This window comes from Vicia villosa, linkage group LG1 (genome assembly GCF_029867415.1).
Source record: "Vicia villosa cultivar HV-30 ecotype Madison, WI linkage group LG1, Vvil1.0, whole genome shotgun sequence".
NCBI classification, from domain to species: domain Eukaryota; kingdom Viridiplantae; phylum Streptophyta; class Magnoliopsida; order Fabales; family Fabaceae; genus Vicia; species Vicia villosa.
Genome location: NC_081180.1, coordinates 181,251,339 through 181,264,638, shown reverse-complemented (window position 1 = coordinate 181,264,638; position 13,300 = coordinate 181,251,339). Strand labels below are relative to the sequence as shown.

The window sequence follows — 13,300 nt, the reverse complement described above, 5'->3', positions numbered from 1 at the left end:
CTAACTGCTAAGTACCTAAGATACTGCAGAAAAATGGAAATGAATAACTTGTACAAACACACTCATTCATATTTAAATCTTCACCCTTTTGTCAAATTGGAGAAACATGTGCTCTGGTTGGCTAAAATTATACCGGAAAAACATGTGCGGTCGGAGAAGGTTGCAATGGAAGATTATTGTTACTGCCAATATTTTAGGAATAATGACTTTCATCCTTTGAATGATCTTTCTTCTGATATTTGTTGATAGAGCCAGTGCCAAAATGTGAACCATTGACAAATTATGTGTCAGAATGTGAATGTTGTTTGGTGTTGAGTCAAAAATGCTTACTTGAAATAACATTATTCTCATCTGTGATGGTACAACTTCTGCTAATACTCGGGGGATGTTTTTCGGCTCAAGAAAGATGTTAACTCAATAGAGAATTAGAGAGTTGATCATGGTAGTACATTTGTAAAGAAAATTTTCCATATGGAAAACAACAATTCTTTAGTTCATGCACTTTTTTGTATCTTACTCCATGAAATACGTCATTGCCAAGATGAAAGTGTAATCATGGTTGGTGGAACAAAGGGTAGAAACTGCTAAAGAATCAAACTTGGAAGGTATCCTGTTATAACTTAGCTCACAACTAATCTGCAAACAAATATCGGTCAAGTCTACTTCAGTTGGAATATATTTTATGCTTACAAACTCAAATTAGTTAATACAACCTCCTTTGATAAAAGACGTGTTAGTGTCCAAAATTGACACTGACACTTGTGTTTTTCAAATTATTAACGGTGTCGATGTGTCCGTGTCGGTGTTTGTACTTCATCATACCTCTTAGGAGCATCCTTCACACGTCCAAAAAATCAACTTTAGGATCTAAAATATTAATTTTACGTCCAAAAAGTCCCAAACACCCTTCACGCGTCTACCTTTCAGGAGCATCATTTTTTTGTTTTAGATTATTAAGCTTTCTGTATAATTTATCTGCATCAGTCTTCAAAGAATAAACTTCACCTGTAAATATTATGACATAAGTAATATTAGGAATAAAATGAATTTAGGTAAAACTACATATTTCAAAGAAGTTAATATTCGTGACAAGAAAACCATTTCTAAGATTGGAGCTGCAGAAAACCACTTACATATAATGTTGATTGCAGCTTACATACAGTGTTGATTGGAGCTGCGGGAAACATATGCAGCTTACATACAGTGTTGATTGGAGCTGCGGAAAACATATGCAGCAGAAAAATGTATCCATAACCTTTTCTATACTAAAAAATTCACCCAATAGTGTTGATTTTCCATAATCAACATGACCAACCTGCAATTAACAAATTAAGCACTATTAGACATAATTTTTTTGTCACTTTCACATAACACCCATGTATTGATTCCAAATGCATTGGATTCCAGGAAATATTTTTGGCCATCTACTAATTGCATCCTCAAATGCCACGAAATTACGAATTTCAAAATCTAGTTTCTGTAATTGAGCTGACACCAAGACTAATTCTATGCAGAAAGGGTGTAGCTAAACATATTTATCAAACAAAATCCTTGAGCATTCTAAGCTATCAAGAGCAACCATGCATATGAGATGATTGAGAGAAAAATGTTAGGCATACTTGAGATCAACTTCACTATCCATTGTGAAGACACGTGAGTTTATATATTCAATGCCCAACAGATCTTTTTGATAAACTGACAAAAGGCCATTCAATGCCCAGCAGATCTTTTTGACAATCAAACTTTTGAACAACAGCACCAGGTAACAGGCAACAGTACTCTCTATTTCCCTGTAACAATAAAAAATATAAACAAATAGGCAACAAATCAAAGGCTATGAGTAGCAACACACGACTTTAAAACCTCAAAAGACAACAAATCATGTTTTTCACATTTCCTTAAACCAAAGATTCGTTCAGTTCAGGCCGCCGCAAGAATAATCCACGAAATCATCCATGAAAGCATAAGGAAACATAAACAAAACCTTATAAACCGGAAATCGTAATCATATAGGGAAACAGAGACAAAACCACGAAATCATATTCACTGAGAAATATAGAACAGTGAGAAATGTAGTTTTGGACAGCAAAATGTTTTATAAAATAATTAATACTCAGGATAAATAGTAATAACCTGATTTTAAAGTTTATAAGGATTAGGAAGTTTTGTTGTATCCCAGTCCTCCTATATCGCCGAAGATGATCATTTGTTAATGTCAGTCAATTGATAGTATTGGCAGTGGCATAAGCTTCAACACAGGTAGGGACATAGTAGGAAAGATCAGAAGACTGGACGTAGTCGTTAACTACTTTCTGAAGTGTCACTAACATCTCCTCAGGGAATTTTTGACCTTCAACCTGAATTGAGTAAAATACATTGATAAACTACAATACTTAATACTTGGCACGTCCAATTTAATAAGACAATGAATAATATGATTTAATATTAATAAAACATGAAAATAGTACAGCTTTAAATCTCGATCGAATAAAGCACTATTGATATTGAACCTAGACACAGTTGCCATGAAGTCTTTTTTTGCATAACCATTTGGCACCATCAACTGAAATCTTCCTCATTATCCTCAGCATTTTCATAACAAGTGATAAGGAAGAAAATATATTAAAGTTATAAATAAAGGACCAAGCAGAGCAATATGATGTGGCTTCCTGATTTGGTTTTTCCAGTCCTTATCAACATCATAGATCCTGATGTGGCTTCCCTGTTTCATAACAAATCACAAATGAGGTTTTAAGGACACTGTTGTCCCATGATTATTAATATACCAGTTATGGTTATAGTAGGACCAAATAGATGTGAATCATAAAGAACAAACCAAACATATCCTTGTAGTCCAAAACCAAGACTAATCTGCTGCTAAACTGTTCTTTCATGCCTCTAAAAGCAGAATGTTGATGCACTAACTTGAACTTCAGAAAACTACCGAAAAAACAGTCTTCATAGCTGCCACACTTGGTCACGACATCGTACCATAAAATACAGATGTTGGAGCTTTCTCCTGCAATTTTGCTTAATTATATCAACCTCGACACACCCACCGATCAACTCCACAGCGAGACCAATTGGAACTGCAATGGAGCTAAAATCCAGAATCCGACACAAAAACCAGGGCCTATTAAGAAAGCTATGCCTGGAACTTACTCGGGAACTCGTTTATGCGACATACAGCGGTAATACATAACTGTAATGGGACCAAGATATATCTTATCCAATCTTACGTTAATCCAAATCAGACCAACAATCAATTTAATAAAATAAAATTTAATTTATTAAGTACATGAGTAGTCCACACTACAAATGCATGTATAACCAAACTAACAGATCAAATGCTATCAGATAGAAAAGGCACAACTGAAATACGTAACTATCATCAAGTGGGGAACAAATACATCATCCATGCAACAAAATATTTTAATAAAAACAAACAGAAAAGAAATGAATTGAGATCCAATAGCCAGTGAAAGAATTCTACGAATTTCTTGAATCATCTTGCATGACCAATTTTAACATTCCTGTCAAGAATTAAAAGAAGATAATATCAATAGTCCACATTGCAATTGCATATGTACCCAAATAATTACTATATTTAAGTTAACTTACCAGGTGCATCCGTTTTCACACTTATAGATGCGCTTTTACAATTCAATCAAGATCGTTATGCAACTGCAAGTACCACAGATGTTTATCACAGTGGGTAATATATATATATATATATATATATATATATATATATATATATATAACGATGCCATTAAATATCAACATTAAAGAAATTTCTTACAGAGTCATCACTGAATTCAATGTTGTGAAAATCTCCGAGTGACGAATTTTTCGTGTTAGCATTATGTCGAGGAAATGAACATGTTTGCTTGTTATGGCCAAATTTTCCGCAAATAGAACACTGAGTCCGCTTCCTTTTTTTCTGACGTGATGAAGAATCGCCAGCGCATCCTTTAGTTCTAGCTAGAGCAGGATCCTTCAGTGTCTCCTGGACAAGTTCACTTGAATTTGTGGGTCCATCATCATGTAAGCCCCTTTTTGCTTCCATTTTTTGGATATCAGCAGCAGCCTGTTTCATATGATCATCGAAATCATCACCATTCTCACTTACTAATTTGCTCAAACGCATATATCGAAACATAAGAGCAGAATATCTCGACGACTTGTGTGAATCCCAATATTTTGGAAGATGCTTATTTGTTCTACATATCTCTTCCTTCGCGTTCTTTGTCCACCGATCTGCCACCAGAGACTTTGGTAATTCTGCGACATCTAAAAATATCAATAGTGCAATAATATGCTCACACGGGAGGCCAAATGATTCCATCTTCTTGCAAGAACATTTAAACACGTCATCATCAGGATAGAATGATACGTTCCACTCCCTTTTTGACGCTTGGTACTTGCGAACTGTGTATATAAAGCATGTATAAGTTTGATTGCATGTTGCCACAACCATCTCTGCAGACTTTGCAAGAATATCACGAAACATAAAGAATATTTCCTTAGTAAATAACTTGCCAGCGCAACGCTCCAAGCTTTGGAATCTCGTTTGTAGCACACGATCTCCGTAATTTGATGCAAGATCATCTTCAACCTCCTTATAACGCATGTAATTAAGGCACCGATGAAAATGTAATAAAAAATTAGTCAAATTATATCGTGAGTGAAGAAACTTTCCCATTTCTGAATGTAACCCCTCACACCGGGAGGTAGTTCTGAACCCGGCAAAAAATTTGCCACGTATATGCGCTGTAGCCCACATATTTCTCTTTGCATACAGTTCAGTAACCCACTTGTTGTCATGCAACCCAAATGTGTCAATCATGTCAGCCCACTTGCGCCGAAACTCACCCAAGTCATAGTCACCCAACATGCATTTCCTAAACTGACCAACAAATTCAGGAACTCCAATGTTAGACATTGCATTGCGAATTAGATGCCAAGCACACAACCTATGATAAGCATTCGGAAACACCCTTTTTATAGCTTTCTTCATTGCAAGATCACCATCAGTAATGACAGATATAGGCGACTTACCTGACATTGCTTCCAAAAATTGTTCAAGAACCCACACATACGTTTCTTCTTTTTCATTTGCAACAATGGCACCACCAAATATAATATTATGATTATGGTTATTAACTCCGGAAAACACCACTAAAGGGCAATGGTATTTGTTCGTCCCATATGTTGCATCAAATGCCAACACATCGCCAAAAACTTTGAAATTCATTTGGCTTATACCATCGCACCAAAAAAGGTGTTCAAGCCTACCTTCTCCATCAACAGTGTGGCGATAAAACATCATCGGGTCATCAGATGCCAGTCCATGAAGATAGTGCAAAGCATTTTTACCATCACATCGTTGCAAAAGGCGTTGCTTTCCTATCTGATTATATATATCTTTCCTACGAAACCCTATTTTTTCATACCCTCCTGATTGGTTGGCACACGAACCATAGAATTGAGACGGTCTTATACCAACCTTCAACATGTCGTTCATCTGCATTATATCTGAATCTTCCATTTTTCTATGTGAAGCTAGCATTCCATGGTACTCTTCATGTAAAAGATCATGGTTGTGCCGATCGTTAAAAACTGTTATCCACCAACATTGTGAGAACATGTCTATATGCACTCGAAATTTTGCTTCACATCCACACCGAGTATCAGGTTTACGCTCACGCTTGCGATTTTCTATTGTTAAACCTCTATCCTCCCTAAACCCCTGCCTGTGACAAACAAATGTCCGCTGTAATGTTTCTCCTTTCTTGCTTCGAAGGATCTTACTCTTGCGAACTGCAAACCCGTTCATTTTAGCATACTGGTTGTAGAACGCATAAGCCATGTCCAAACTTGAAAATTGAATTTTTCTTGTCTCGTGGGGACTTAGTCTTTTCAAGTCCATACTAAGAATATCCTCCATACTATCAATATTTATAATATTTTCAATGGTTTCTCCATCCTCAGCACTAATATCATCAACAGTAGTCTCACCTGTTTCATCAACCACTTCCGTTGACACATCTTTTAGTCCCTATCACAATAAACAACATAGTTTTAACATAAGTAATAAAGTACACTAATAAGAAGATTTAAAATTTTCTCCTTTTACCTCCATACCACCTATAACTATTCGAAAATGGTATTGTTGTTCTTTCTCTATTTCCTGCACCAAATATGTCATCCATGTTATTTTCATAACAAAAATTACTAATAAGTATACTCAAGCAGTCTTGCCTAACTAAATAATAACTTTAGAAGAACAAAACTTCATAAGCACCTCAACAAATATTCTACAAACAAACTTGGCTCAAAAATTAACAAGTGAGGTAGATTTGAATACTCTCAATAATTTTGTTTCATGCACCGATTTCAGGTACATCAATAGGAATTTTGGTTTAGAGTATTCGGTATTTTGTTTTATTTTTTATAAAATTACGTTACTGAATTTCGGCTTAGAGTATTTGGTATTTTATCATATGAATAATTAGTGGTAGAGGTGATATGGGATAATCTCCTATAAACTACACTTAAATACACATTAACTACAACAAACATAGAATTCCAAGTACCCGCTAAAGATAAATACTAATAAAACTTATGCCAAACAGTAACCTGTTACAGCCAAATGTGGCTCAACAAATATTCCTACGTTTACCATGTTATTTGAATACTCTCATTAAATAATCACATATAATTGGTTATTCACAGAAAAAAGAATACAAACATCAGACATAAGACTACAAGCTTCACGCAGAAGAACAAACTCGAATTCGACATCAAACAAATGTCGTAAACAATTCAGCAAGAAAATGACCTAAAATTGAGTTCGGTAACAATATTAGCTTGATCGATGCTGCAAGCATATAATCAATCAAAGAAAATTTGAAGAAGTGAAAACTCACCGATTAAAATTGGATTATTGAGAATTTGACTACGAGTGGAGTGGCTCTCGCAGTAATAAATAGGTTGTGTTGCAACGGTGGTTCTCACAACGGTAAATAAGCTGTGTCGCAGTGGTGACTCTCGGGGCGGTAAATAAGTTAGGTTGCGATGGTGGATCTCGTGGCGGTGATAAAACTGTGTTGCAGCGGTCGTTCTCGCAATGTTAAATATGTTGTGTTGAAGTGAAAGTTAAGAGGAAGGGTTGCGGTGTGGAAGAAGAGTTGCGGTGTTTCTCTTTGCAAACGGCGACGGCGGAAAAATTCAAACTGGAAAGTGAGAAACATGGAGAGACTTAAACTATATAATGACAAACTAGAATGTACGAAACATACTATTCAGAAAAGTAAAAATACTTTTTTTACAGTGTGTAAAAATAATCCCCTATAATTAATTTTGCATGTTCTCAAATTTATTTTATTAAATCTCAATCATTCATTTAATCTTATGGTTATTTTTAGGGGTTTCACCGGTGAGGGACTTAATTGAGCCCTCACCCTAGACTTAACCATATTTAAATACAATTTTTTTTCTAAAACGATTTATAATAAAAAACGGAGGGAGTATTTTGTATTTGGATAGAATTGACCCGTTAAAGTTTTAATATGATGATTTCAATTATTTTATATTATATTATATTATATATATATATATATATATATATATATATATATATATATATATATATATATATATATATATATATATATATATATATATATATATATATATATATATATATATTGATGATTGATGAATTTGTTTGATTAAAAGTTTAAATTTTATAAATAAAAAAGAAATTGTATGATTAATAAAAAGCAATGAGAAATTTGAAAAAAAAAATAGATACAAATTAAGAATTTATTTTTTTTAAAAAAAACAATGAATTGGAAATGCGTGAAATTCTACTATGAACAACAACAACATTAATATTGAAAAAATAACAATGAATTGGAAATGCGAGAATAAAAAATTTGAGAAAGGAAACCAAATAAAAAAAACTATAAAGTTGTCATTATTATATAACCTTAGAGAGTCTCATTTTTTCCTTAAACGATAAGAAATCATTATCATAGCAATTAATCTATTTATGATCATCATTGTAGCCTATACACACGGTCCAAAATTAGAGAAAAAAAGACACCAACCCTCTCACATTTTTGTAGAATTGATCCCAAAAAAATTGTCACGAAGTGCATTATTTTTGCTAAATGACAAAAATAAATCAAATTGAAATGTCCCAAGTATTGTCAACTGCAAAATGTGATAGCATTACTCATGTCATAAGAAAAAAATTAAACAGTTATATTAAGTATTGCCCATAAATAAATAGAGAAAGTAACTCCAACTAAACAACAACCCATTTCATGTGATCAAATGGAACAACAATTTTTCAAATGACTATCAATCTAAAGTAACCAAATCTATATATAAGTTAAGATATCATGGATGAAAAAACATCCTTTCACATTATGGTCCGAAATCTCATTGCATAGGGATTTGCCACATTTAATTTCTTATTGAAAAACACTCATATTGATAATCTCACATACACACTCTCACAAAAAACTCTCACAAAAACATAAGGATCATGCAGTTATTTTATTTTTCTTAGTTATCAACAAACAAATATGTAAATCAACAAACAAAAATTATTAAACTTAAAAATCAAATGAATATGTAAATCAACAAACAAAAATTAGTAAACTTAAAAATCAAATGAGAACCTAAAATTTGAATAGTATAAAAAACCAAAAAGTAACCGCTTTGGTAAATCTCCATATTAAGTGGAGTTTCTAAAACTGTAAACATGCTAGAGCCGTGACTCACAGATGAGCCAACTGAGCTTTTTTCCTTGAGCGGATTTTTTGCAGTGTCTGTACTCGGTTCTGTTGGCGATATAATGAGAGACCAGATATAACATCTTTGCTCCTTGCTACTTCACTGTTGTCAGTGGGGAGCAATGGAGACACCTCAGGCAAGAAATCAATCCCTGCCAGGTGCTGAGCCCATTTGTAAGGACGTGAAGTTCTCTGAGCATTGAACGTTATAGCATCTTGAACAAAAAGCTTAGCTGACTGCATCATCATTAAAACGAAAAAAAGGAAGATAAATGATTAGTAAGATAATACATCAAAGATGCAGATAGCGAAATGAAGATCATGCCCATAACTGGAAAGCAATCAAACCTGGTGAGGAAGCTCAAGGCATGTATCATTAGAAAATAAATTGCATAAGATGTCATTGTCAGGACCATCATTAGATCCTTCTATTTCACGAACACCGTACCCCTGTCTGCTAACAAAGAGGATGAGTTATTCTTAATGCATAAGAGTATACTGATGCCTGAAACAAACAATAAAAAAGTGCAAGTACACAAAGGTTTTCTGCTTCCCATCAACTGAGCTCTGCTTGAGCCTTCTCAATTGCTGCTCGGCGCGGAGAGGTTTTCAAACCTATACCAACTCCGCCATCCACAACACCTCCCATTGAATCAACCTCGACATTTACAAGATGAGCAGATCCGGAGTTACATTCATGCATTCCCGCCCTTAATATCTAAAAGCTTCACTTCCCATTTAATACAGAATCTACTAATTTTGAAAGGAAAAAAAAGGGAGAGTGAATAAGGCATGAATCCAATAATATAGCAATTCCAAGGACACGGAATTTTTCAACAGCCAGACATTAGAAAATCAAACCACACAACAGAGATCAACTTCACACACAAATCAAAGTCACACAAACAGTATTTTATGATTATTAATGGTGTAAAGTTTTAAAACTAAAGTCTAAGTATATTAGTTATATATTAAGTTGAGAAAGGAGAACGCTTACCTAAAGATCCCACGTGCATCGACTTGCGCATTAGCTCGTTCTGAACCTCCTTTAGGGAGTTCAAAGGTTGTTGACATTCACAACTTTTTTGATTATTCTCCTTCTTGAGCTCCCACAACTCCCTCTTTGTTACTGCTAGCTCTTTTGTCAGACACTCAAAATCTCTTTTCAGCTTCGGAAAATTCTCTTCTACTCCAATATTGTCAACATCCTACCTCATTATCGTTTGAGTTGAGATCATACACATTTTCTTGATCAAAGTAACAAAATTATCACTATTTAATATAGAGAAACATACTCGTAAGAACAACAATTCTGCTTCCTGAGACACTCCAGCATCTTCCAACACTTCATTATCCCCTAAATTTATTAGGGCTTTTTGTCATAAAAGTGCAATGTGGAATAATATAACCAACACATCACATTATGTAGATAGAGCTAATAGTTCAAAATTTCAAAAATATTGTTTATAATTAGAGATAAGAAGAATCGAACACTCACCGGGAGAGTAGTTTTGCAGTGACTCAACTTTAGTTACCCGCGGTTGACGAAGCTCAAAGGAGGCTTCAGGTGATAGTAATTCCTCTACCGGTTCAAAAGTTAGACACACATTCTAAAATTTAACCGTCGGAGTCTTACGAACTTCATAAACAGCTTCAACTTCAGACTCGTCGATGGAACTCAAGTCTTCAAAATACGCATGTGGTGGCGAGATTTAAAGAAATAGGAAACTCCCATCATAATATGCAGTGATGTACACCAGTAAAGAGGTGATATAACGTTTTAAGTAACAAAAAATATAATCAAGTTTTGTGTACCTGAGGAAGCAACATCAGAAGACCGTACAGTGCTTCGAATAACCATGTATATTTTCCAGGTTCCAGAAGCTGCAAAATTAAATAACCATTTAAGTACATAATACAATGAAATAAAAAGGACAACTTTCTGCATACTCAATAACACTAAAAGCTGAATGGATGTTATAATCAGTCACCTGCAGTCTAAGATAAGCAAAGACCGGAGTTTCCAGCAAACGAATCAATTTATCCAGCTGTACTAAGAATTTGACATTAATATCCTCCTCCGACAGAGATTGAATCACAGTACTCGCATGTTGGTAAGTCTGTCAAGGAAGATAAGCCAAATAAAGTTAAGCACTTATGCACAAATACACATTGTTCAAAAACCACATGTGCGAAGTCTGTTCAAAAACATTTGAAAGACGGATTTAAATTCAAACTAATAGTCAAAACCAACCAAGTGAGAAAAGACATGGCCATTGTTGCAATTGAAACCAAGTTATAGATGCATACCTGCGCTAATGATGATATCAACTCAAAAAAAGCAAAGACAAATCTTTGAGAACTTCGTGACAAATTTGAATACGCATAGTGCTTCATGACCTAAAAGAAAACACCAAAATAGTCACCATAATGTTTTGATACAGACATGAAAAATGTCATATGCACTTACAATTCCTATGAATAATATTAATACAATACCAGACGAATCACTACCGAGTCAATTTCAACTTTCAGCATAATACGGTAACCATACTAACATTTAAATAAAACATGACTAACCTAAGAAAATTGAATTGTAAAGTAAACCATGTAACCACCAACAATTAAGATGAGAAGGTACCTACGAAAATTAATGGCCGCTTCCGTGAACATTGTGACCATCCCAGGGATGTCTCCAGCCCTAAGTTAAAAGCCAACAAAATCAATACAAAAACTGAAATAACATTGTACACAATAAATTGCAATAAAATGCGAGTGGAAATTATTGAGTGTTACCAGTACTACATGAGCATCTTGCTTTGCCCTGTACATCACCCAAAACCTAGAAGAAACAATTCATTTCAATTAAAAGATGAATATCCAGAAATCGATTAACGAAAATGAAAAATTAGGGTAACGGATGAGAAGAGAAGATGAAGACACCACATGACAGCGCACAAGCCTTTACCGGTAACGGTGTGCCAACGCTTAGGTTGATGAATGGTGACACCTTTCTAGGTTGTCCCGCCGTGTTCGTGTCCTCTTCCCATCTCTTCCGATGATGCTCAATTTCAATCTAACTCAAAATGCTGCTGTTTGATTAAAGTTCGACGCACTATTTCTCAATAAAAAGAAAAACCCATGATTGTGGGTAACTGTAAAGATGAAGAAGTTGGAACGTGAAAGGGCATATCATTTATCAACCAAGTGTAACTACAATGTGACGATGTAACTGTAATGGAGGAAGAACGTAATTTTGAAGAAGCTGATGTGGAAAATTGAGAGAATAGTGGCTGATGTGACAGCACGAGGATTAAGAAAAAGGTAGACTTTTCTTATACTATAGATTTTCACTCTTCCACTTTCAGAAAATTTTAGAAAACAATATACTATCATTAGAGTGAAAGTGGAAGAGTAAAAATAAAATCTCTAAAACTACATAATGGACATTTATGTAGTTATCTTGGTTAATTAATGTCCATTATGCAACAAATTTATGCAAATTTGATAATTTAAAGGTTATATATTATCATTAGATTATTATGTAGTTATCTTGGATAATTAATGTCCATTATGCAACAAATTTAGGGCTGAGAATAGAAGAATTAATGGAGGTCCATCATCTAGAAGGTTGAAGGAGGAAAGTGGCAACGAAAAATCCAGTGATGTCCAAGAAGCTCAGGCGTGTGAGATGCCAGCAGCTCACAAATTAATCATAATGACCTCTCTTTTTATATCCCAAATAACATTTTCGTACCAAACCAACAAACACCAGATTTGACCATGCAGATTATGTCACAAAAACCACCTAGCTTCGACCTTAGCAGCATACAACCCAGCATTAACCAAGCTCTTTCAAGTGTGGCGAATCTATTGTAAATTATTAAGAATAATTAATAATATGATAGTTGTTCCAAAATGACAAGTGAAGTGGATTTTAAAAATGGCAACACTTCATGAGGTGTTGAAGAATGAAACCATGCAACTTTTGAAGTGTGTTGTTATAATCCAATCTTTGTGACTTTTGGTAAAAGACATTGTTTCACCAGGGTCGCTACCTTGTGAAACAATACCAATATGGCCTTTAAATAATTCATTCTGAATTTAGAAAATATATCACAAAAATGCAAATCCTCTAGAATAATTCCAGATCACTCTTTGCTACATTCGAGTTTTCGTCGGTCTTGCGCAAACTCGAGAAGGCTGAATTATCCTGGGTATTCCTGTGTAGAAACTCCAAGACAAATTGGGAGTGCTTGAAATAATATAAGGAAAGTGTTCCGTACACGATTCTAGCCTCGATTCCATTCGGTTTAAATTAATTTTCTAACAATCTTATAGTATGTTGTTTAATGGCAACCGAGTCTTTCGTATCAACAACAACAACAAAAATTCATCATAGATCCTGAAGAAGATCACAATTTTCATCGATGATGGAAGGTACACATTTTTATCGTATGATTATATGATATTAGGTTTTAATATGTCAT

The 13,300-nt window shown here is 34.4% G+C and overlaps 2 protein-coding genes and 2 long non-coding RNA genes across 6 annotated transcripts; all 4 read right to left on the bottom strand.

The window, feature by feature from the left end:
• Positions 1 to 1,519, bottom strand: LOC131620945 (uncharacterized). The gene is made up of 3 exons (XR_009289373.1): positions 1,134 to 1,519; positions 823 to 1,005; positions 1 to 636 (listed from the first exon to the last, which is right to left on the bottom strand). It is a non-coding gene; the product is annotated as an uncharacterized LOC131620945 (long non-coding RNA).
• Positions 1,520 to 3,266: 1,747 nt separating this feature from the next.
• LOC131620939 (protein FAR1-RELATED SEQUENCE 5-like) lies at positions 3,267 to 7,360 on the bottom strand. The gene is made up of 5 exons (XM_058892130.1): positions 6,933 to 7,360; positions 6,140 to 6,193; positions 3,803 to 6,061; positions 3,622 to 3,684; positions 3,267 to 3,533 (listed from the first exon to the last, which is right to left on the bottom strand). Exons 2-4 carry the CDS (start codon positions 6,143 to 6,145, stop codon positions 3,664 to 3,666), a joined length of 2,286 nt encoding a protein of 761 aa, XP_058748113.1. The 5' UTR covers positions 6,146 to 6,193; positions 6,933 to 7,360; the 3' UTR covers positions 3,267 to 3,533; positions 3,622 to 3,663.
• A 702-nt stretch (positions 7,361 to 8,062) lies between these two features.
• Positions 8,063 to 10,488, bottom strand: LOC131620917 (THO complex subunit 5B-like). 3 transcript variants are annotated; one of them, XM_058892107.1, is made up of 5 exons: positions 10,309 to 10,488; positions 10,106 to 10,167; positions 9,808 to 10,018; positions 9,159 to 9,264; positions 8,063 to 9,047 (listed from the first exon to the last, which is right to left on the bottom strand). In XM_058892107.1, the coding sequence occupies exons 3-5, from the start codon at positions 9,882 to 9,884 to the stop codon at positions 8,796 to 8,798; spliced, it is 435 nt and encodes a 144-aa protein (XP_058748090.1). In that variant the 5' UTR covers positions 9,885 to 10,018; positions 10,106 to 10,167; positions 10,309 to 10,488; the 3' UTR covers positions 8,063 to 8,795. The 3 variants fall into 3 exon arrangements, 2 of the variants coding, with proteins under 2 accessions (XP_058748090.1, XP_058748096.1); XR_009289351.1 differs by having other exon boundaries at positions 8,080 to 9,047; positions 9,159 to 9,560; XM_058892113.1 differs by having other exon boundaries at positions 9,808 to 10,167.
• A 396-nt stretch (positions 10,489 to 10,884) lies between these two features.
• LOC131620936 (uncharacterized) lies at positions 10,885 to 12,087 on the bottom strand. Its single transcript, XR_009289352.1, has 5 exons — positions 11,779 to 12,087; positions 11,607 to 11,652; positions 11,452 to 11,511; positions 11,121 to 11,210; positions 10,885 to 10,930 (listed from the first exon to the last, which is right to left on the bottom strand). It is a non-coding gene; the product is annotated as an uncharacterized LOC131620936 (long non-coding RNA).
• Between the last annotated feature and the right edge of the window lie 1,213 nt (positions 12,088 to 13,300).